Genomic DNA, 22236 nt, shown 5'->3' with positions numbered 1-22236 from the left:
CACGGGACTGGAGAAAAGCAGATGTGGTCCCGCTTCACAAAAGTGGTTGCAGAAATGAAACGGGAAACTACAGCTTCACTTCAGTTATTGGAAAAATAATGGAAATGTTGCTGAAGGAAAGGATAGTGAAATTCTTAGAATATAATGGATTACAAAATCCAAGGCAACGTGGGTTTGCCAAACAAATCTGATTGAATTCATTGACTGGGTGACTAGAAAATTAGATTAAGGATGTGCACTAGATGCAATTTACTTAGATTTCAGCAAAGCCTTTGACACGGTTTCTCATAGGAGGCTCTTAAACAAACTCCATGGGCTGAAGTTAGGGCTCAAAGTGGTGAACTGAATTAGAAGCTGGTTTATGGACAGACGCCAGAGGGTGGTGGTTAATGGAATTCGCTCGGAGGAGGGAAAGGTGAATAGTAGAGTGCCTCAGGGATTGGTACTAGAACCGATTCTGTTCAATATGTTTGTGAGCAATATTGCTGAAGGGTTAGAAGGTAAGGTTAGCCTTTTTGCTGATGACACTAAGATTTGTAACAGAGTGAACATCCTGGAGGGAGTGGAAAACATGAAAAAGGACCTGCAAAAGTTAGAAGAATAGTCTAACTTCTGGCAACTAAAATTTAATGTGAAGAAGTGCTGCATTTGGGGGATAGAAATCCGAGGGAACAGCAATGTTACTTACCGTAACAGTTGTTATCCAGGGACAGCAGGCAGCTATTCTCACTAGTGGGTGATGTCATCCGACAGAGCCCCGATACGGACATCTTGCAAGCATGTCTTGCTTGAAGAAACTCAGAAGTTTCGAGATGCCCACACCGCGCATGCGCCAGTGCCTTCCCGCCCGATGCTCCGGGTGTGTCTCCTCAGTTCAGGTAGCTAGCAGAAGCCAACCCAGGGGAGGTGGGTGGGACGTGAGAATAGCTGCCTGCTGTCCCTGGATAACAACTGTTACGGTAAGTAACATTGCTTTATCCCAGGACAAGCAGACAGGTATTCTCACTAGTGGGTGACCTCCAAGTTAACCTCAATGGGATGGAGGGAGAGTTGGCAACTTAGGAGAACAAATTTTGTAACACAGTTTGGCCAAACTGCCCATCCCGTCTGGAGAAAGTATCCAGACAATAATGAGAGGTGAACGTATGAACCGAGGACCAAGTGGCAGCCCTACAAATCTCCTCAATCGGTGCCGATCTGAGGAAGGCTACAGAGGCTACCATTGCTCTGACCTTATGGGCTGTGACCTTACAGGGAAGGGGTAATCCAGCCTGGGCATAGCAGAAAGAGATACAAGCCGCCATCCAGTTGGAGATGGTGCGCTTCGATACAGGTCGTCCCAACTTGTTTGGATCAAAGGAGACGAAAAGTTGAGGAGCAGTTCTGTGTGGTTTGGTGCGATCCAAGTAGAAAGCCAAAGCACGTTTACAGTCCAGAGTGTGAAGAGCTGATTCTCCAGGATGAGAATGAGGCTTTGGAAAGAACACTGGAAGCACAATGGATTGGTTGAGGTGAAATTCAGAGACCATTTTAGGCAGGAATTTCGGGCGAGTGCGGAGGACCACCTTGTCATGATGGAATACTGTGAAAGGTGGGTCCGCCAGCAAGGCCTGAAGCTCACTGACCCTGCGAGCAGATGTGAGGGCCAGCAGAAAAACCACTTTCCAAGTGAGAAACTTTAGTGGAGCCTTGCTCAGAGGCTCAAAAGGAGGTTTCATAAGCTGAGAAAGGACAACATTTAGATCCCAAACCACTGGAGGCGGTTTGATAGGAGGATTGACATGAAAAAGTCCTTTCATAAATCTGGAAACCACAGGATGAGAAGAGAGAGGTTTCCCTTGTAGAGGCTGATGGAAAGCCACAATAGCACTCAGGTGGACTCGTATAGATGTCGACTTGAGACCAGACTGAGACAGATGTAAAAGATAGTCCAAAACAGAGGATAGGGAGGCTCGCTGAGGCTCCTTAGAATTGGAAATACACCATGAAGAAAATCTAGTCCATTTTTGGGAGTAGCATTGACGAGTAGCAGGCTTCCTGGAAGCCTCCAAGACATCCCTCACCGCCTGGGAAAACTGGTGCGGAGTTACGTTGAGAGGAACCAAGCTGTCAGGTGGAGAGACTGCAGGTTGGGATGAAGCAGAGACCCCTGATGCAGAGTAAGCAGTGAAAGAAACACTGGAAGTAGGCACGGTTCCCTGCCGCTGAGTTGAAGCAGAAGGGAGAACCAAGGTTGCCTGGGCCACCGAGGAGCTATCAGAATCATGGTGGCATGGTCGAACTTCAGCTTGACCAGAGTCTTTTGAATGAGAGGGAATGGCGGAAACGCATATAGAAAGCGATTCCCCCAATCCAGCAGAAAAGCATCTGCCTCGAGGCGATGAGGAGCGTAGATCCTGGAGCAAAACTGAGGCAGCTTGAAATTGTGGGGAGCCGCAAAGAGGTCTATCTGAGGCGTTCCCCACTGAGCAAAGATCTGATGAAGGGGCTTGGAGTGGAGTGTCCATTCGTGAGGCTGGAGAAGACGACTCAGTTTGTCCGCCAAGACATTGTCCTTCCCCTGAATGTAGACAGCTTTGAGGAAGGTGTTGTGGCGAACCGCCCAATCCCAGACTCTGAGAGCTTCCTGGCAGAGGGAGGCCGAGCCCGTGCCCCCTTGCTTGTTGACATAATACATGGCGACCTGATTGTCGGTGCGAATGAGGACCACCATGTCGTGAAGCAGATGTTGAAAAGCTTGAAGAGCATTGAAGATGGCTCTGAGTTCCAGAAGATTGATTTGATGGAGTCGGTCCGCACAGGTCCAGAATCCCTGAGTGCGAAGCCCATCCAGATGAGCCCCCCAGGCATAGGTCGAGGAATCGGTAGTGAGAACCTTCTGATGAGGAGGAGTGTGAAACAGCAAACCTCTGGATAGATTCGAAGAGGTCATCCACCAAAGTAGAGACTGCCGAAGAGCAGGAGTGACTATGATGTGTCGAGTCAACGGGTCTGACACTTGAGTCCATTGAGAAGCTAGGTCCACTGAGGAATTCTGAGATGGAGCCTGGCAAAGGGCGTCACATGAACTGTAGAGGCCATGTGGCCCAGGAGGACCATCATGTGTCTCGCTGAGATGGACTGGCGAGAAGATACAGACTGGCAGAGACGAAGAAGAGCATCCATGCGCTGAGGAGGAAGGAATGCTCGAAGCTGGATGGTGTCCAGTACCGCCCCGATGAAGGGAAGGGACTGGGTAGGCTGCAGATGAGATTTGGGAAAATTGATCTCGAAGCCTAGGCTCTTCAGGAAGCAGATCGTGGTCAAGGTCGCCGAAATGACCTTTGGAGCTGACGGGGCCTTGATGAGCCAGTCATCGAGGTATGGAAATACCTGAAGACCCCTGTTCCGGAGTGCAGCGGCCACCACCACCAGACACTTCGTGAAGACTCTGGGAGACGAGGACAGGCCGAATGGAAGCACTCGATACTGCAGATGTAGATGTCCCACCCGAAATCTGAGGAACTTGCGGGAGGCCGGATGAATGGGAATGTGAGTGTAGGTCTCCTTGAGTTCCAGAGAGCATAACCAGTCGTTCTGCTCGAGGAGAGGGTAGAGAGAAGCAAGTGTCAGCATGCGAAACCTCTCCTTGACTAGGAATTTGTTGAGGGCCCTGAGGTCCAAAATGGGTCGCAGGTCGCCCGTCTTCTTCGGAACAAGGAAGTACCGGGAGTAAAACCCACGGCACGAAGCCGGAGCAAAGCCTGAGCTTCCTGGAGAAGAAGGACGGTCTGAGTCAAGTTGGAAGGATACTCTCTTGGAGGGTGGTCCGGAGGGACCCGATGGAAATGAAGAGAGTATCCTTCCTTGATGATAGTAAGGACCCAGAGGTTGGTTGTTATGGCCTCCCAGCGATGATAAAAATGATGGAGGCGCCCTCCGATGGGAAAAACAGGGGGAGGCAAAACGAGGTTGGTTATGCCCTCGACGAGACAGTCAAAAAGGCTGAGTGGTCTTAGGGACAGCAGGCGATTGAGACTTAGGCTGACCCTTTTAGGGAGGCTGACGCTTCGCCGGTTGCCTCGCAGGAGGAGTTTGCCTCGGCTGATAACGCCTCTGATAAATCAATGGCGGACGAGAAGGTCGAGACTGCTGAGGCTTAGGCTTCGGCCGAAGGATAGATTGGAAGGACTTTTCGTGGTCAGACAACTTCTTCGTGACAGTCTCGATGGATTCATCAAAAAGATCTGCCCCAGCACACGGGACGTTTGCCAGGCGGTCCTGAAGATTCGGGTCCATATCAATGGTCCGCAACCAGACCAACCGGCGCATTGCCACCGAGCAGCCGCCGCTCGGGCGGAGAGCTCGAACGCATCATAGGCAGATTGCATTAACTGAAGCCGAAGTTGGGACAGCGAAGCAACCACTTCCTCAAACTCAAACCTAGCCTGGGATTCGATGTATGGTGTGAACTTCCGAAGCACAGGTAGAAAAAATTCCAAGTAGGCTGCAAAGTGGAAATTGTAATTCAGGACTCGAGACGCCATCATCGAATTCTGATAGATGCGTCGACCAAACTTATCCATGGTTCTGCCCTCGCGGCCCGGAGGCACTGAAGCATAGACCTGGCCAAGATGAGACCGCTTGAGCGAGGATTCGACCAGGAGGGACTGGTGAGAAAGCTGAGGACCCTCGAAGCCTTTATGATGCACCGTGCGATACCGCGCATCCAATTTGCCAGGGACCGCAGGGATAGAGTAAGGAGACTTGAAGCATCGCATGAAGGTCTGGTCGAGGAGCTTGTGCAGGGGAAGCCGCAAGGATTCTGCCGGAGGACGAGGCAAGTGCATGGTATCGAGGTACTCTTTGGAATATCGAGACCCAGCATCGAGAGTAATGTCCATTTCATCCGCCATCTGCCTGAGGAACGATGAAAAGGACAGTTGGTCTGCCGTCGCCGGTCTGCGAGACAGACTAGAAGAAGAAGAGGCTTCAGGCTCCAGAGAGGCCTGCGAGCAACAGGACGAGTAGAAAACCTCGGGGTCCTTGAACTCTGGGCCCGGAGGAGGAGACCCAGTCGAAGCAGCATACCCCAACCGAGGCAATTTCTTCTGAGGCGAGACGGTCGAGTGTCAAGAGGAATGCTTCGAAGAATGTCTGGATCGATGCCCCTCCCGATGCCTGGAAGGGGATCGAGCCTGTCTGTGAGAAACTGGCTCAGACACCTCCAAGGAGCAGATTGGACTCGATGCCGTCGATCGCAGAGGCGGCAGAGTCGGAGGCTCCCCCAACGCCGCCCAGGTTTGATAGGGGGTTCGGAAGAACTCGTCCTGCTTCCTGCTATGCCCAGGACTGGGTGGCCCCGAAGGTGGACGCCACACTGAGTCATGGGGCGGAGTAATCGGTTCCAAGGGAGGCAGGTCACTAAACGAGGCTTTCCTCGAGGGGATGGGCTCCAAGGGAGGCATATCACTAAGGGAGGCCCTCCTCGAGGAAATCGGTTCCAAAGGAGGTACAGCGCTAACGGAGGACCTCCTCGAGGACCCGGACACCGCTCGCTGCTCCTCCTCGCCGAGTAACGAGGTAGTGCGGCGAGGAGGAGGAGGAGGGGGCGGTCCACCCCTCGAAGCCGAAGCTGGAAGGTCACCCTGGATGGTGGCAATCAGCCGAGGCCCCATGGTCTGCATGAGCTCCATGAACTGAGCCTACAGGATGGACCGCAATGAAGCCGATATGGAGGGATCCGCACCAAAAGGGGGCCCTTCCGCATGGTCTCCGCGCTCCTTGGGTGCTACGTGCTTCTGCTTGCCAGTCTTCGGCACCTTGAGCACCACCGGAGGAACTGTCGGGGTCGATACCTGCTCCGAGGAGACGGATGAAGGCACCGGCGCCGAAGCCGGGGCCGAAACTGGTGTGAACGACGCCGTTTCAGGAGGCCCGAAGCAGCCGGGGAGTGATCCGATCCCAGACACTGTAAGCAGCGTCGATGACGGTCCTTGAGCGAAATCGCGCGCTGGCACTTGCTACACTTTTTAAAACCGTTGACCGGCCGGGACATAGGCCGGAAAAGCTCCGCCGCAAGGTCGAAGGCGCGGGGCCCCAGCCACGCAGCCGACCCGGTATCGGAAGGAAAAATTTTTTTTTTTTTTTTGAAAAAGAAATCAAAGAAAGAAATAAATGCACAGGAGAGCCAAAAGAACTCAACCCGTGGCAAAAAAGAAGGCAAAAAAAGAGATTCAATGGGCACAAATTGAAGATAGACTTCTCAGCTCCGCGGAAGAAAAAGAACTGAGGAGACACGCCCGGAGCATCTGGCGGGAAGGCACTGGCGCATGCGCGGTGCGGGCATCTCGAAACTTCTGAGTTTCTTCAAGCAAGACATGCTTGCAAGATGTCCGTATCGGGGCTCTGTCGGATGCATCACCCACTAGTGAGAATACCTGCTTGCTTGTCCTGGGATAACATATGTTCTGAGAGGTAAGAGGTTGATAAACAATGACGGAGAGAGGAACCTTGGGGTAATTGTGTCTGAGGATCTAAAGGCATCTAAACAGAGTGATAAGGTGGTGGCTGTAACCAGAAGGATGATAGGCTGTATAGAAAGAGGAATAACCAGCATAAGAAAGGAGGTATTGATGCCCCTATATAGGTCATTGGTAAGGTCTCACTTGGAGTATTATGTTCAGTTTTGGAGGCCTTACCTGGTGAAGAATATAAAAAGACTTGAAGCGGTCCAGAGGAAGGTGACAAATATGGGAATGGGGTTTGAACCAAAAGTAGTATGAGAAGAGACTGGAAGACCTAACTATGTATACTCTGGAGGAGAGGAGAGACAGGGGAGATATGATAGACGTTTAAATTCTTGAAAGATATTTCCAGAGAAGAGAAAATGGTAAAACTAGACGACATAATTTGTGGTTGCAGGGAGCAAGACTCAGGAGCAATGTTAGGAAATTCTTTTTCACAGAGAGGGTGGTAGATGCTTGAAATGCCTTCCCGAGGGAAGTGGTGGAGAGGAAAACGGTGATGGAATTTTAAAAAGTGTGGGATAAACATAGAGGATCTCTAATTAGAAAACGAAGGATATAAATTAAAGAACTAAGGCCAGTACTGGACAGACTTGCATGGTCTGTGTCCCATATGTGGTGATTTGGTAAAGGATGGGCTGGGGTGGGCATCAATGGGAACTTCAGTAACTTGGAACATGAGGATGTTACTGGCCAGACTTTATGGTAGATATCCTGCAAACAGGATGGTTGGAATGAGCTTGGACGGCAACTTCAGCATTTGGAACCTAAGACAATACCAGGTGGACTTCACAGTCTATGACCCATAAATATCAAAGAAGAAACAAGTTAATTTAATCATGTATTTGTAATGGCGTATAACTAATGGGCAGACTGGATGGACCATTCAGGTCTTTATCTGCCATCATTTGCTATGTTACTACCGTGTTTCCCCGAAAATAAGACCTAGCATAATTTTTAAAGGTGCTCCCAATATAAACCCTACCCCAAAAATAAGCCCTTGTTAGATCAACCCCTGAAGCCCCTCTCGAATGTCCCCCACACCATCCCTGACACTAGTGCTGCCCAATTCGCCAGCATCAGTGCTTTCTTCCCCGCCCCTCCCCATGTGCAGCATCTTTCCTCTCCTCTCACCCATCCCCTTGTGCATTATCTTTCTGTCCTTCCCTCCTATCCCCCTGTGCAGCGAAGCCTCATCAGCCCTCTCACCCATCCCCCCTATGCAGTGGGGCCCTGCCGACACTCCCACCGGAAGACCGACATACCTCCACTCCAAACAACAGCGGTGGCAGCACTCAGAACAGGACGCCCCATGGCCTTCCCCGCAAGAGCCTTCCCTCTGCTGCATCACTGATGATGTCATCAGTGACGCAGCACAGGGAGGGTCCTGGCAGGGTGGGCCACAGGGTGGCCTGTACAGAGTGCTGCTGCTGCTGTTTGGAGCAGAGGTATGTCGGTCTCGTGGTGGGAGAGTTGGTGGGATTCTGCTGCGTGGGGGGATAGGAGGGAAGGTCAGTAGGGTTCTGCTGCACGGGGGGAAGGGAGGGAAGGATAGAAAGATGCTGCACAAGGGGATGGGTGAGAGGGTTGGCAGGGTGATGGGAGGGAAGGGTAGAAAGATGCTGCACATTGGGCGAGGAAGAAAGAGTAAGAATCGGGGTGGAGGAGAGAAAGGGAGAAATGATTGTTCTACATGAAAAAAAAAGACATCCCCAAAAATAAGCCCTAGTGTGTTTTTTGGCCCCCAAATTAATATAAGACACTGTCATATTTTGAGGGAAACACGGTATGTTACTTTCAGTAAAAAGGAGGGAACCATATGCAAGTCACTCCCACTTCCGAGATCCTGAGGAACGGCCCTCTGCATGACAGTGCCTGCAATTCTGTAACCAAGAAGATTGCTTTGACTGATAGATCCATGAGGGAGGCTTCCTATAAGAGCTCATAGGGAGCCTTGCTGATTCCTTCTAAGACTATATATATAAAATGTTGTTTAAAAAAAAAGACTATATTAAGATTCCATTATGAAAATGGATCTCAAATCAACAACCTTAGTCTCAGGGCACCTTTCAAGAACCTGAGTATGCCAAGATGGGCTGCTAGTGAAGCTCTCTTCTCTCAGCTCCGGAAGTACGAGAGCCCTGCTACTTGAACTTAAGGGATGCTACTGCCAATCCCTTGTCAAGGCCCTCTTGGAGGAATGCCAGTACCAATGAGAGTAGGTCATTGCTCAGCTCTAACTTTTCTCTGCTGCACCCGCGCTGAAACGTCTCCCATGCCTTAGCATACACTGAAACTGTCGTCGGCTTTTTCGCTATATGGAGAGTAGCAATAACTACTTCTGAATATCTTTTATGGATTAGCACTGCATTCAAGAGCTATGCAAGCATCCCAGTCTTCTAGGATAACCCCTGCAAGAGCAAATCTCGGTGTACCTGGAGTCTGAGACTTTGATCCTTCTGCAGGCATATGAAATCTGCATACCATGGGCACCTGGGCCAATCTGGTGCTACTAAAACTACCATTTCTGGGTGATTTAGTATTCAAGTTTCAAGTTTATTAGGTTTTTATATACCGCCTATCAAGGTTATCTAAGCGGTTTTACAATCAGGTACTCAAGCATTTTTCAGCGGATCATTCAGCCTCTCATGGATCAGGGTGAGAACACGTACAGTAGCCCGGTCTCTAGCCATGGTTGAACCAGGGCATAAAGACCTGCACTTCCAGGTTTGCATCTTCGGCTGAAGAACTGAGTCATCTTTTTGTTCTTTTTTTTTGAAAAGTATGTTTTATTAAATTTTCAATAAGAAAAGAACCAAGCACTCAAGTGCACATGGTGTACAACAAATGTCATGAATACCAAAATTCTGCTCAAATTCACCAACACAATCTTGAGCCCTCCCCCCCCATCCCACCCACTCCCACCCCCCTCCCATAACCCAAACAAACAAACAAATCAGAACAAAGGTCCACTCTAGTACAGTCCAAATTCTATAGTCAAACATTTAACAAATGACTTCGAGCTCTAGATGTTAAAGTATCCCAGAAGGGAGCCCAACAATGACAGAACAATCTGCCCTGTGCAGAGTCCAGACTAGCAAAACAAAGGCGCTCCATGGAGGCGTGCTGTATCATCAATGTCCGCCAGCGCGAAAGCGTCGGAGATGCAGACGAAATCCAATTAAGTAGAATAGTCTTCTTCCCCAATAGTATAGAGCGGGCAAGAAAGCTTCTAAACCCCTTTGGAGCTGACAGAGGCACAGAGTCAAGGGTAAACAGCATCTGTTGATCTAAGGAAAAGTTGTAATTCCACATGTTTTGAATATGCACACACAGCTGTTGCCAAAAAGCTTGAATCCGAGGACACATCCAGAACTGATGTCCCAAAGTGGACGGAGAATGAGAACATTTAAGGCAACCATCAGACAGGCACATCTTCGCACGATATTGATATGAAGCAGATCTATACAAACGATGTAAAAATTTATAATTCATTTCAAACAGAGTGACACTGTGCGAAACTCGAGCCGTTCGAAAGACCCCCCTGCGGATCATAGTAGCTGTTATCTCACAGGAAAGATCATGTGACCATTTTAAAGCATAAGAGTCATAGGAAGGCTCGCCCAGACATTCCTGTAGATGACGATGATGAAATCGCAAAGGAATCGGTACCTGAGCAGATAAGCTCAGCGCTTCAGATAGAAGTTCCATACAACGGTCCGCTATAGAGTCCCGTGGCAAGGAGGCAATGTAAGAGGAAAGTTGAAGGTAAGAGAACCAATCAGTAGGCCTCCAGCCATGGTCTCGCTGAAGTTCTTCAAAGGATTTCAAGGCGCCAGTGGAGTGCACCAATTGAAAAATATATTGATTAGTAGGCAATGTCCACACTTGAGAAGAAACTGGGTCCATACCCGCTGTAAAGTCACCATTACCCCGCAATGGTAAGTAAGGAGTAACCTGAGAGGTAAGCTTGAGCTGATTACAAAGTACTTTCCAAAGACGCCGCAAAGGCAGTAGAAATAAGTCTCGTGCTGATGAGGTCTTCCTTGGCAAGTGAGAAGTGTGTAGCAGGTAACTGAAATGATATGGAGCACAGAGCAACAATTCCTGTGTGGAAGCCGAAAAATGTGTAGTCCCCCGGTACCAATCGTTCAAATGTCTCATCTGGCACGCCCAGGATAATAAACGAAGACTCCGAAGACCAAATCCTCCGCGATCCCTAGGGCGCGCCAGATGAGCCAAAGACATACGAGCCCTCCTCCCACCCCACAGGAACTTTTGCAAACATTTCCCCAGAATGTTATCATGACGTGCGGAGAATAATACAGGTATCATTTGAAACACATAGAGCCACTGGGGCACAATTATCATATTATACAACGCTATTCTACCCATTAAAGAAAGCGGGTAACTCCTCCAATTCTCCAATTTTTGAGTTGTGGAAAGAACTAGAGGGTCCACATTGAGAGCATAAAGTTGGGAAGGATCAGGAGAGACAACCACACCCAAATAAGTAAGATGACCCGGTGCCCATGATAGAAGAAAAGGTCCCCTCCACTGTGTCTGCACTTCCGGGGTCAAGGGCAAGACTGAAGACTTTGATTTGTTTAGTACCAAACCCGAGTACATACTAAACTCATCCAGCAACTCTAAAGCTCTAGTAAGAGAAAGTTCGGGAGATCCCAAAGTTAACAAGAGATCATCAGCATAAGCTAAAACTCTCAGTTGGGAGTTACCCTCTGGTAGACCCTGGATAATATCATCTCGCATTATAGTGCGCAGGAGAGGGTCTAAGTAGAGTAAGAAAAGGAGAGGTGAAAGAGGGCTACCCTGCCGCGTCCCACGCGCTATCGAAAAAACAGGTGTGTAAGTACCATTGACCGAAATGCAGGCTGTAGGATCGGTGTAAAGCAAGTGTATCATGTCCAGGAACCACCCCTCAAAACCCATGTATGTGAGCACTTGGAATAAATATCCCCAATTTACCTGATCGAAAGCCTTTGCTGCATCTAGCCCCACCAGTATGCCTGGAAGATCAGTATCCCTTGAGCGCTGTAGAGCAGTGAGTAGTCTACGAACATTTAGCACCGAGTGGCGATGTTGAACAAAACCCACCTGTTCCTGTACTATCAAAGTGGGCAATAAGGTGGCCAATCTATTAGCCAGTATTTTGTCCAATATTTTGATGTCCACATTAATTAGTGATATAGGTCTATAAGATTCAATGTCCGTATCAAGTTTGCCCGGTTTAGGTATTAGGGTGATGATTGCCTGGTTAGCCCCCCGCGGGAAGGACCCTCCCTCAAGCGCTGCCGTATAATATGCCTCCAATGGACCACAGAGGGAAGGAAAAAGAAGTTTATAGAACTCAGGAGTAAATCCATCGGGGCCTGGTGACGTACCTCCCTTAAGCCGCTTAACCGCCCCCTGAAGTTCTTTACCCTGTATAGGACGATTTAAGTAGTTACGATCCAGTGAGGTCAAGCGGGGTACCCCCGCATCCATTAAATAATCCTCCGCATTCGGTCCCCCCTGCCCTTCCCTGGAGGCATAAAACTCCGTGTAATGTTTGAGAAAGCCAGCGGATATAGCAGGAGTGGTTGTGAGCTCCTCCCCCGATCGCAGCAAAATACGGGAAATATGGCGATTAAGACGGTGAGGTTTAGTCAAATTAGCCAAAAGCCGTCCCGCTCTATTCCCAAACCTATAGAATTTAAACTTCCAATAATGAAAGTAATGTTGTGTGCGTTCATGTAATAATGCGTTCAATGCGTTCTGCGCCGCTACCATGGCCTCCTGAGATTGAGGGGAAGGATGCGAAAGGTGAGCTCGCTTCAGACGTTTACATTCACTCTCTAAATGAAGAAGGCCCCTGGAAAGGCGGGCTCTATGGGCACTGACATAGGAAATGATATCCCCCCGCAGTACAGATTTGGCTGCCTCCCAAAAGAGCACGGGCGTATTCCTATGCTGTGCATTGAAAACCTCATAGTCATTCCATTTCTGTGTAAGATATTTTTGAAAATTCAAATTTTTAAATAGGTAGGAAGGAAATTTCCATGCCCCCCCAGGCATATTATCCGTACCACTTAAGATGTCTATCCAGATAGGACAATGATCAGACACAGAAATAGGACCCACTTCGGATGCTCCTATCATAGGCAGATAAGCAGTGGATGTCAGTATGTAGTCTATACGGGAGAATGTGTGATGCGCTCGGGACTGATGGGTGTAATCCCGTTCCGTGGTATGAAGTACACGCCACGGGTCTATAAGATCTAAAGTGTCGCATAAGTATGGAATACCTTTCGTGGGGCCATGATGTTGTGAGGAGCCCGGTCCCGTTCTGTCCATACTAGGGTCCAGGACTTGGTTAAAATCTCCCAACACTATCAAAGGATTAGTAGGATCTCGGACTCCCAATCCCGTGATAGAAGTGAAAAAGGAGTGCTCATATTGATTGGGGGCATACAGCATTAACAGATTGATAACCTTCCCTGACATAATAACCTTACACATTAAAATCCTTCCCAAGGTATCCCGGTAAAGTTGTTCCACCCTGCCCGGAAATCCCCTGCGCACCAAGAGCACCACCCCTGCCTTCTTATTAGAGGAAGAAGAGCAAAAAATCTGCCCCACCCATCCTCTAAGGAGTTTAGCGTGTTCAGCAGCAGAAAGTCTTGTCTCCTGCAAACAGGCCAAATCTGCCTTATGATGCTGCAGACGCTGAAGAATCTTACTTCTCTTAACAGGGGAGGTTATACCGCATACATTCCAGGATAATAGTCGAATAGTTTGGGAAGTCATGGAATAGGAAAGGTACAGACAAGTGCCCAGTTCCACTTACAGAGTCTCCCCGGCTCCCAGCCAAACCAGGGAGAATAGAAAACAAGTCTGTCCGTTGGTGTCACCAAGAAAAGCACAGTATTTGGGATTATCAGAAACTGTATCAGAGTGGACAATGCAAACAAGAGTGTTATGATCAAGTGCACAAAACTCAATCCCCTCTCCCACCTACCCCTACCCAAACCCAACCCACCCCCTAACCCCCCCTTCCAATCTGTCCCTACCATCCCCCCACTTACTCCAAGATAAGGCTACCCTCAAACCCTCCCGGGCTTAAGATAGCAAATCACGTGTGTGAGGCTATCCGATCCCCACCATCCTCCTCAGAAAGTGAAATACACTGCACCTACAACATTTAAACAACCAGCAGTAATTTGTGAAACCCCCCAATACCAGCATTGTAATAAAGACAGAATGTTATGCTCATGTAGTTCCTGCCGTGGACTCTGCACGATTAATGAACTCCCCTGCTAAGTCTGCAGAGTCAAACACGTGCCATTTCCCATTTTGGTGTATTTTCAGCACTGCAGGATAAAGAAACATAAAACGCCTCTTTTGTTCCACCAGCTTAGCGCATAGGGGGTGAAAGACTTTGCGCCGGTCAGTCAGCGCAGCAGAGTAATCCTGACCAATGCGCACCGGTAAAGTTTCATAAGTCAGAGGTTCTCGTCGGGCACGGTAGGCTCTCAGCAGTTCCACTTTATGACGATAATTGTGTAATTTTCCAATGATAACTCTGGGTCTCTGGTCCGAACCCCCTTTAGGACCCACTCTATGTACCCTCTCAAAGCGGGCTGGGCCCAGTGAGGATGGCATGGGGAGCTCACTAGCCAGCCACGACTCCACCACAGATAATAACGCTGTATCAGAGATGGTTTCTGGGAGTCCGATAAAGCGCAGGTTCCCACGGCGAGAACGGTTCTCTAAATCCTCAAGCTTGTCTTGACAAGAGTGTAGCTGCTTGGTGAGGGAGGCCACTGTGGATTCCATTGCCGTGGCCCCATCTTCCACCGCCGAGACCCTCGTCTCCAGTTCAGTCACCCTCGTCGAGTTGTCCTCCAGCAGCGACTCCAGTTTGGTTAATTGGCTGGAAATAAGCTCCATCCTCGGCCCCAGCGCCTGTATAACCACGTTGTGGAGCTCTGTGAGCATCTCCGGGGTAAATGCCGCTGTCGCCGCTGTCGCCGCCACCGCCTCAGCACGAGGCGCGGCCGCCATTTTATCCTCCCCGGGCCGCGTCTTTTCTCGCTCTTTTTTCCCCGATTTCGCCGCCATCCGTGCCCCCGGAGAGCTTAAATACTTGTCCATGCAGTACTGACCCGTTGCTGGCAAAAGGGGGAGCAAAATCGCTAATGCGAGGTGCGGTTTTTATGCCGGATGAGGGGCAGGGATCCGGAGCCGATCGAACTCACAGCCGACCAGCTCACAGCATCACGTGATCCCTCATCTTTTTGTTCTTTACAGTCACCAAGAGGTTGAAGGTTGGATGACCCCATCATCTCACAATGGCCTGGAACGCTTTCAAGGACAATGACCATTCTCCCAGGTCTAAGGTCTGTCTGCTGAGATAATCCGCTTGAACATTGTCCACCCTGGCCATGTGTGCTGAAGATTACCTACAGGTGAGTTTCTGCCCAAAAGAACAATGCTTTCGCCTCCTGATGAAGTTGAGCGTTCCTGGTGCCTCCCTGCCAGTTGACATAGGCCACTGCAGTGGCATTATCAAAGAAGACTCTGATTACTTTGCCCTTCAGCAAAGACTGCAGTCAATGTAGCGCCAAATGGCTCGCAGTTTCAACCTGTTAGATCATGTCCGCTGAGACAGTGTTCATTGTCCTTGAACTGGGTGACCATTGCAATGATTCCCCCAGTCAAACAAGCTGGCATCCATTGTTAGGATGGCCCAGGAATTGATATGATGTGGGATTCCCATCGCTAGAGAATGTGACTGGAGCCACCAGCTCATGCTACTTTGGGCTGCCACTGTACAAGGGAGTGGATCTTGCAGGGAGTCTCTCTGAGGCGACTAGCAAGACAACAATGCATCCTGGAGGAGCACATATGTGCCTTTGACCAGGACACCAACTCTATGGTGGAACATCGACCCAAAGACCTGAAGGTAATGCCATGTAGTAGGTGCTGGCTTAGTCAACAGGTCTGTAATTTGACCATGAAGCTTCTGTTTGCATGCTTCTTGAAGAAAGATTCGGCCTTCTGCCGTGTTGAATAAGACTCCGAGATATTCCAGGGACTGTACCAGAACTAGGTGGTTCTTTTGAAAGTTCACAATCCAGCCTAGATTGTGCAATGTCTCTACAACTGCTACTACTGCTTTTTCTCCTTCCGTTTGGGATGGTGATCTGATAAGCCAATCATCTAAGTACAGAGGCACCTATCAACCCATTCCGGCACCATAACTTTGGTGAAAGTTTGGGGTGCCATAGCCAGCTCAAAGGGAACCGTTGAAAATTGGTAGTAAGTATCCACCACATGGAATCTCAGGAACATTCGATGTTCTGGAAAATTGGAATGTGAAAATAAGCTTCCATCAAATTCAGAGTGGCCAGAAATTCTCCTTCCTGGCTCTACCGTTGCGATGAGACTAAACAGTTTCTATTAAGGACCGAGGAACTATCAGGGCTGCATTGATATGTTTGAGATCCAGGATAGGTACATAAGAACATAAGATTTGCCACTGCTGGGTCAGAACAGTGGTATATCGTGCCAAGCAGTCCGCTCACACGGTGGCCCTTAGGTCAAAGACCAGTGCCCTATTTGAGTCTAGCCTTACCTGTGTATGTTCTGTTTCAGTAGGAACTTATCAAACTTTTTCTTGAATCCCTGAAGTGTGCTTTCCCCTATAACAGCTTCTTGAAGAGCGTTCCAAATTTCTACCACTCTCTGGGTGAAGAAGAACTTCCTTATGTTTGTACGGAATCTTTTCCCTTCTAACTTTAGCGAGTGCCCTCTCGTTCTCTTCACCTTGGAGAGGGTGAACAATCTATCTTTCTCTACTAAGTCAATTCCCTTCAATATCTTGAATGTTTCGATCATGTCCCCTCTCAGTTTCCTTTTTTCAAGGGAGAAGAGGCCCAGTTTCTCTAGCCTCTCATTGTACAGCAACTTCCCAAGTCCCTTAACCATTTTTGTCGCTCTTTTTCATGTATGGTGACCAGTGTTGGATGCAGTATTCCAGGTAGGGGCTGTACCATGACCTGGTATAACGGCATGATAACATTTTTACATCTGTTCATGATCCCCTTCTTAATCATTCCTAGCATTCTGTTGCCCTTTTCACCTCCGCTGCACATTGCATGGACAGTCTCATTGACTTGTCTACAAGTACTCCTGTCTCCGAGTATAGCACCAGACAAATATCTGCTACAGCCTGAGTCTTCTGAAGGAACTGGCTCCATGGCTTGAATATCTAACAGTCTTTGTAATGTTGTCTAGACTTTGTACACATTCTCTGATGGCCCACCGGCAAATCCATGAATAAGTCAGAAAGGGCATGAAAATTCTATCTTGTAACCCTCTCTGATAATCTCCAGGACCCAGCAGCAAGGCATTATTTGTTCCCAGGCCTCTACAGAGACCAAAAGCCAACCTCCAATCTTCAGAAGAACGGCTTGAGGGCTGGTGTTATTGTGGTTTTTTGGCTGGCACTGGAGGAGCTGTGGTTTCTCAAGTTCCTGGAGAATTTCTGTCTGGAACCTTGCTAGGCTCTCTGGTTAGAGGTTCCTATTGAGCACTGGCTAAATCACTGTGACCCATGAAAGGACCCCTGGCTCTGGTGTGTGGCTGCTCGGGGTCTGCTGTCTGGTAAATATCTTGTACAGCGATCTTGTGCAATGGCCATCATCTAGGTCCTTCCCAAACAGCATCTTTCCCCTCAATGGGAGCCTGCTCAATATTTCTTTGAGGTCAAATCACCCGCTAGTTGTCTGATCCAAAGCATATGATGGGCAGAGATCAAATATGCAGAGACTTTCCCTGCCCCCCCCCCCTCCCACACACACACCTGCTGCGCTGCATGTGGAACATGGAAAATCCCTGGTCAGCCATCCACCACATATCTGGTATGAATCCGGCATGATCACACAGCACTCACCTGTATTTGACTTGTCCTTTCCTTATGTATCATTTACCCTGGTATTTGTTAGTTTCTATTGGTTCTCCTGAGTGCAAATTGCCGCAGTGAAGTGGTGACGCTTTTGACCCTGCCCACCGGAAATTGACCTGGTAGTCTCCTTAAATTTAAAGCTCTTTGCGGCATTCTTTCACATTGCCTGCAGCACAATCGCTGCAGCACTCATCTGTATTTGGCTTGTCCTTTCTTTTTGTACCATTTACTCTGGTATTTGTTAGTACGTCTTTTAGTTCCTGCCACTGGTTTTATTGTTTAATTTTCTATTGTCTTCTCTGATAGCTTTTATGGTTTGTTTGTTTTTACTTGTTGCTGACAGTCCCACTATTTTTTCTTCCAGGTTTCTATTGGTTCTCCTGAGTGCAGATCACCATGCTTCTGACCCCAACCACCAGAAATCAACCCAGTAGTCTCTTTATATTTGATGCTCCTTGCGGCGCATGCCGAAGGTGTGTGCTTAAGGAGCATTTCTTGCTCCTTTGTGTGCAAACTGAGGGTGCTTTTCTGTAGGAATCATACAGTCAATTTGGACAATTTTATTACTATAGTCTCTCTGGGCCAACTCTATTTTGCTTGCTTTTCAGTAGTCAGCTCTATGGCTGACAATTCCATCCCAGTCATTTGGGGACGGCGTCCCCTTTCAATAAATTTTATCAGAGACCAAATTTCAGTGATCAATTCCTGAAATCAATCACCTGCTCTGACTCTCTCCAACCTGCTTGCTCTTCAGTTCTCATAGAAAATAATCTTCCGATAGGTCTAGTAAATGTTCGTTCTATAAAAAATAAATTTCACCTAGTCAGAGACATTATCTTTCTTCATCAGCTAAAAATGTTATGCATCACGCTATGATTCTTCCTTAGGAATTAATTATTTTATTGAAGGAACATTGTTCAAAGGGAATATACAAAAGCCATACAGAAAGGATTAACAGGCAAGACAACAAAACCATTATGAATAATGGAATTATTCTGAAATATAGAGATGAAAACCCCCCAAGCAACTTCTAAGTTTTAGTGGTTCAAAATCCGTCACACACCCCCATGCCCATCCAACCCCCCTCCCCCCCTTTTGCGTCCCAGGCAAGGATCGGTACTTGGACCGTTGCTGTTTAATGTTTTCATAAATGACTGAAGTGCGAAGTTATAAAATTTGCAGACAACAAGAGAACCTAACGGATGTAGCGGTATATAAGAAATAAATTACATTACATTACATTACAACACAAAACTTTTTAGTGGGGTTAGGAACAAAGCGGACTGTGAAGATTTACAAAGGGACCTAAACAAACTGGGAGAGTGGGCGAATAAATGGCAGATGATATTTAATGTAGAGAAATGCAAAGTCTTGCATGTAGGACACAGAAATCTGATGTACAGCTATACGATGGGTGGGCTGGTAATGGGTGAGAGTAGCCTTGAGAAAGACTTAGGGGTAATGGTGGACCGATCAATGAAGCCGTTGGCACAGTGTGCGGCGGCCTCAAAGAAGGTGAACAGAATGCTAGGTATTATCAAGAAAGGTATTACAACCAGAATGGCAGAAGTTATCCTGCCGCTATATTGGGCGATGGTGCGCCCACATCTTGAGTACTGCGTCCAATTCTGGTCGCCATACCTTAAGAAGGATATGGTGATACTCGAGAGGGTTCAGAGGAGAGCAACGAGACTGATAAAGGGTATGGAAAACCTAACATATGCTGAAAGATTGGAGAATCTGGGCCTCTTTTCCTTGGAGAAGCGGAGGCTTAGAGGGGACATGATAGAGACTTACAAGATCATGAAGGGCATGGAGAAAGTAGAGAGGGACAGATTTTTCAAAATTTCAAAAAATACAAGAACGAGGGGACATTCAGAAAAGTTAAGAGGGGACAGATTCAGGACCAATGCTAGGAAGTTCTTCTTCTCCCAGAGGGTGATGGACACCTGGAATGCGCTTCCAGAGGGTGTGATACGACAGAGTACACTACTGGTTTTCAAGAAGGATTTGGATGAATTCCTGAAGGATAAGAGGATTGAAGGGTATAGATAGAGGATTGGATGATTTAAGGAAGGAAAAGGGGATTGAGGGGTACTGATAGAGAATTACTGATGGGCCGCCGCGCAACTGGACTGCTGGGCAGGATGGACCTCTGGTCTGACCCAGCAGAGGCACTGCTTATGTCCTTATGTTCAAGGTAGTTTACATAATTAAAACAATGTGGAAAACATGAAATAAAAAAAACAGCAAACAAATCACAATTAATCATGGAAAACTAATCAAAACAACAACATCTGCACTTTATGCAATTGTGAAATCCCTTACATCCAAAGGTAACAATGAAAAAATGTCAATAGCTTTAGCACCTTCGGCACAAGATCTGGCAGATCATTTTATCAGTAAAATAGTTTCTGTGTGCAATTCTATGATTTCTTCAAAGGTGTCACACCATGACACCTCACCGGTGAGGTCCAAACATATTCCTTTTAGCTCTTTCTCAAACTTTAGCATTCCATCCTTGACAGAAATCCATAGAACCCTTCAAACTCTAAATATGTCAGGTAACTCTTCCAAAAAAAAGGGACTATAATAGGTATAAATCCTTAGAACCGAGAAGGTGCTCAGAACCATAAGATGGTAAGAAAATCACAAATCGGGGACACGCCCCTGTAAGTGTTTTTAGTAGTCTATCATTGCACTATCTTCAATTGGTAGAAAGGTTTTAACTGTGTCTAAATAAATATTGAAAAGTGTTCATTTCGTTAGGAAAAAACACAAACTCCAATGAATTACAATGAAAGTTGTTTTGGGAAAACTTAGCTTAAAATGAAGGTAAGGTAGTTAAGAAGTTGTCTCACTCCAGCGGGTCCTGACGCGTTTCGCCACTGGCTTCCACAGAGAACCCCCTCACGCTGACTGTAATAAGTGAATAAAACTCCTTCCTTATTCTTCGCTGATGATTGCATCACTTCCTATTGACATTTGGGGACATTTGTTGCCAACCATTGCCCAGTAGTGTGATTGGGTAACTCTTCCAACATTCTGCTACCATCTTTACTAAAACTGAATAAGTAATGTGTGCAGCAATCCTTTGTACTGTTATACTATCACTTGTGGTCTCCAAAAACAGTACTTCACAGCATGTTGTCACCATTCTGCTGCCCGAGATCGGGACTCCACAGCACTACCAGTGGTTAAACATTACAATTACACTGACGTGTGAACCGAACTGGAGTCACCCTGCAGAAATGGAGTGATAAGAGGAACACAGCAACACACAACTCCAAAGTTATGTAATAAGGTGAATTTTACTTTAATCAAAAATAAGGTCAAGAATGGCAAACAAAAATAGATAATCAGTTTTGTCCCACAGAAGCAAAAAACAAAACCACATTACCAAAATGCAAAAATAAAAGTTCAGTTTTTCCTTCTTTTCACCAGAGGAAAACAAAACAATGTTCTTGAGCACTGGCTCTCCTTAGAGCTAATGGCTAGATTGTGCTCTTCACCTGTTCCCAAACAAGGAACCACTAATAAAGTCCTCTGCACTGCTCTCAGCACTGCTTGCAGATATCAATTAGAAGCCTCCAGCAGAGTAATGAGCCCTGCTGGGTAAAACAAGAGTGTCCCAGGTTTGCCTTACAATTAGCTTTTCAAACAGCTATTCACGATACCCTCCCAGGATGTTAGCAAACCTCACCCAAATGAGCACTCTTAGCTTCTACAATTTAAACACAAAAAATGCTGAGTTCTCAACCCAGAAAGTCCCAACAAAACTCATAGTGCAGAAAAATAGATCATTAGCACCTGGCAGTAAGTCCAACCTGCATAGGTTCAGGATCCTCAAAGAACTCCTCAGGCAAGCTTCCTTGAAAGTCCATCAGAGTTTCTTCCTCAATGTCCTGCAGATCCAAGGTGTCTCCAGCCTCAACTACCTCCATGGGTGTACTGGTATCACCTCTGCTTGAACCAGGGGGGTCATCCTGGGAGAGGAATCTGATCCTTCTCCCTAGCTTGCCTGTCTGCTTCTCCCAAGCTGCTGGCTTTTCTAGAGCAGGGCGACGCCCTGATCTAGCTGAGTCAGCAGGCCATGGTAGAGCTCTTGGGCTCCCCCAGTGGTGACCTGGATGTTGACTGCCTAGTGACTTTTCAGAGGTATCGGGCTCCCCCTGGGGGTCAGCTTAGAAATTACCATGCTTAGGATCAGGAGAGACCTTGGAACTTCCCTTCCTGGATTTCTGCTTTACTTTCCTCTCTGCCTTAACAGGGACCTTGGCAGGCATCGTGTCTGACTGGTCACAATGTTTACTTATAGCTTTTTACTTATTCATTGGTCTTCAGAAGTGCCAGTATTAGCCATCAGATTCATACTCGCAGAATTTTGGAGTCCCCCAAGGCTCCATTTTGTCACCTATGCTTTTCAACCTTTTTCTGGCCCTACTTTTGACTATTGTACAATCTGTCAGATTTACTGCTTTACCATTTTCACTTATGCCAATAATATTCAACTACTTCACCCTATCCAAATGCAAAATATGTTGAATATTCAGGAAATTAACCAAAAGCGCGATCTAGTTAGCAATTGGCTTGCCGAGAACTTACTATCCTTAAATATCACTAAATTCATAGCTCTGTTATTTCCTACTAGGGAAAATGAAACACTAATAACCCCTATCTGCATAATGTCAACCTCAATTCAATTTGATACAACAATTAAACTTTTAGGGGTGGTTCTTGATGACAAAATAGTATTTAACA

General features: G+C 47.4%; 1 protein-coding gene across 1 annotated transcript in view; it reads right to left on the bottom strand.

Moving 5' to 3' along the window:
- DPP7 (dipeptidyl peptidase 7) overlaps positions 1-22236 on the bottom strand; it is a 349192-nt gene that overhangs the window by 216067 nt on the left and 110889 nt on the right. Inside the window, exon 8 of the mRNA XM_033962277.1 lies at positions 13805-14677. Within this exon, the coding sequence (XP_033818168.1) occupies positions 13805-14677 (873 nt within the window). The remainder of the gene's footprint in view (positions 1-13804; positions 14678-22236) is intronic.

Source organism: Geotrypetes seraphini, chromosome 10 (genome assembly GCF_902459505.1).
Source record: "Geotrypetes seraphini chromosome 10, aGeoSer1.1, whole genome shotgun sequence".
Lineage (NCBI taxonomy): Eukaryota > Metazoa > Chordata > Amphibia > Gymnophiona > Dermophiidae > Geotrypetes > Geotrypetes seraphini.
Note: the sequence above shows the minus strand (reverse complement) of the source record. Positions and strands in the feature narration are given on the sequence as shown.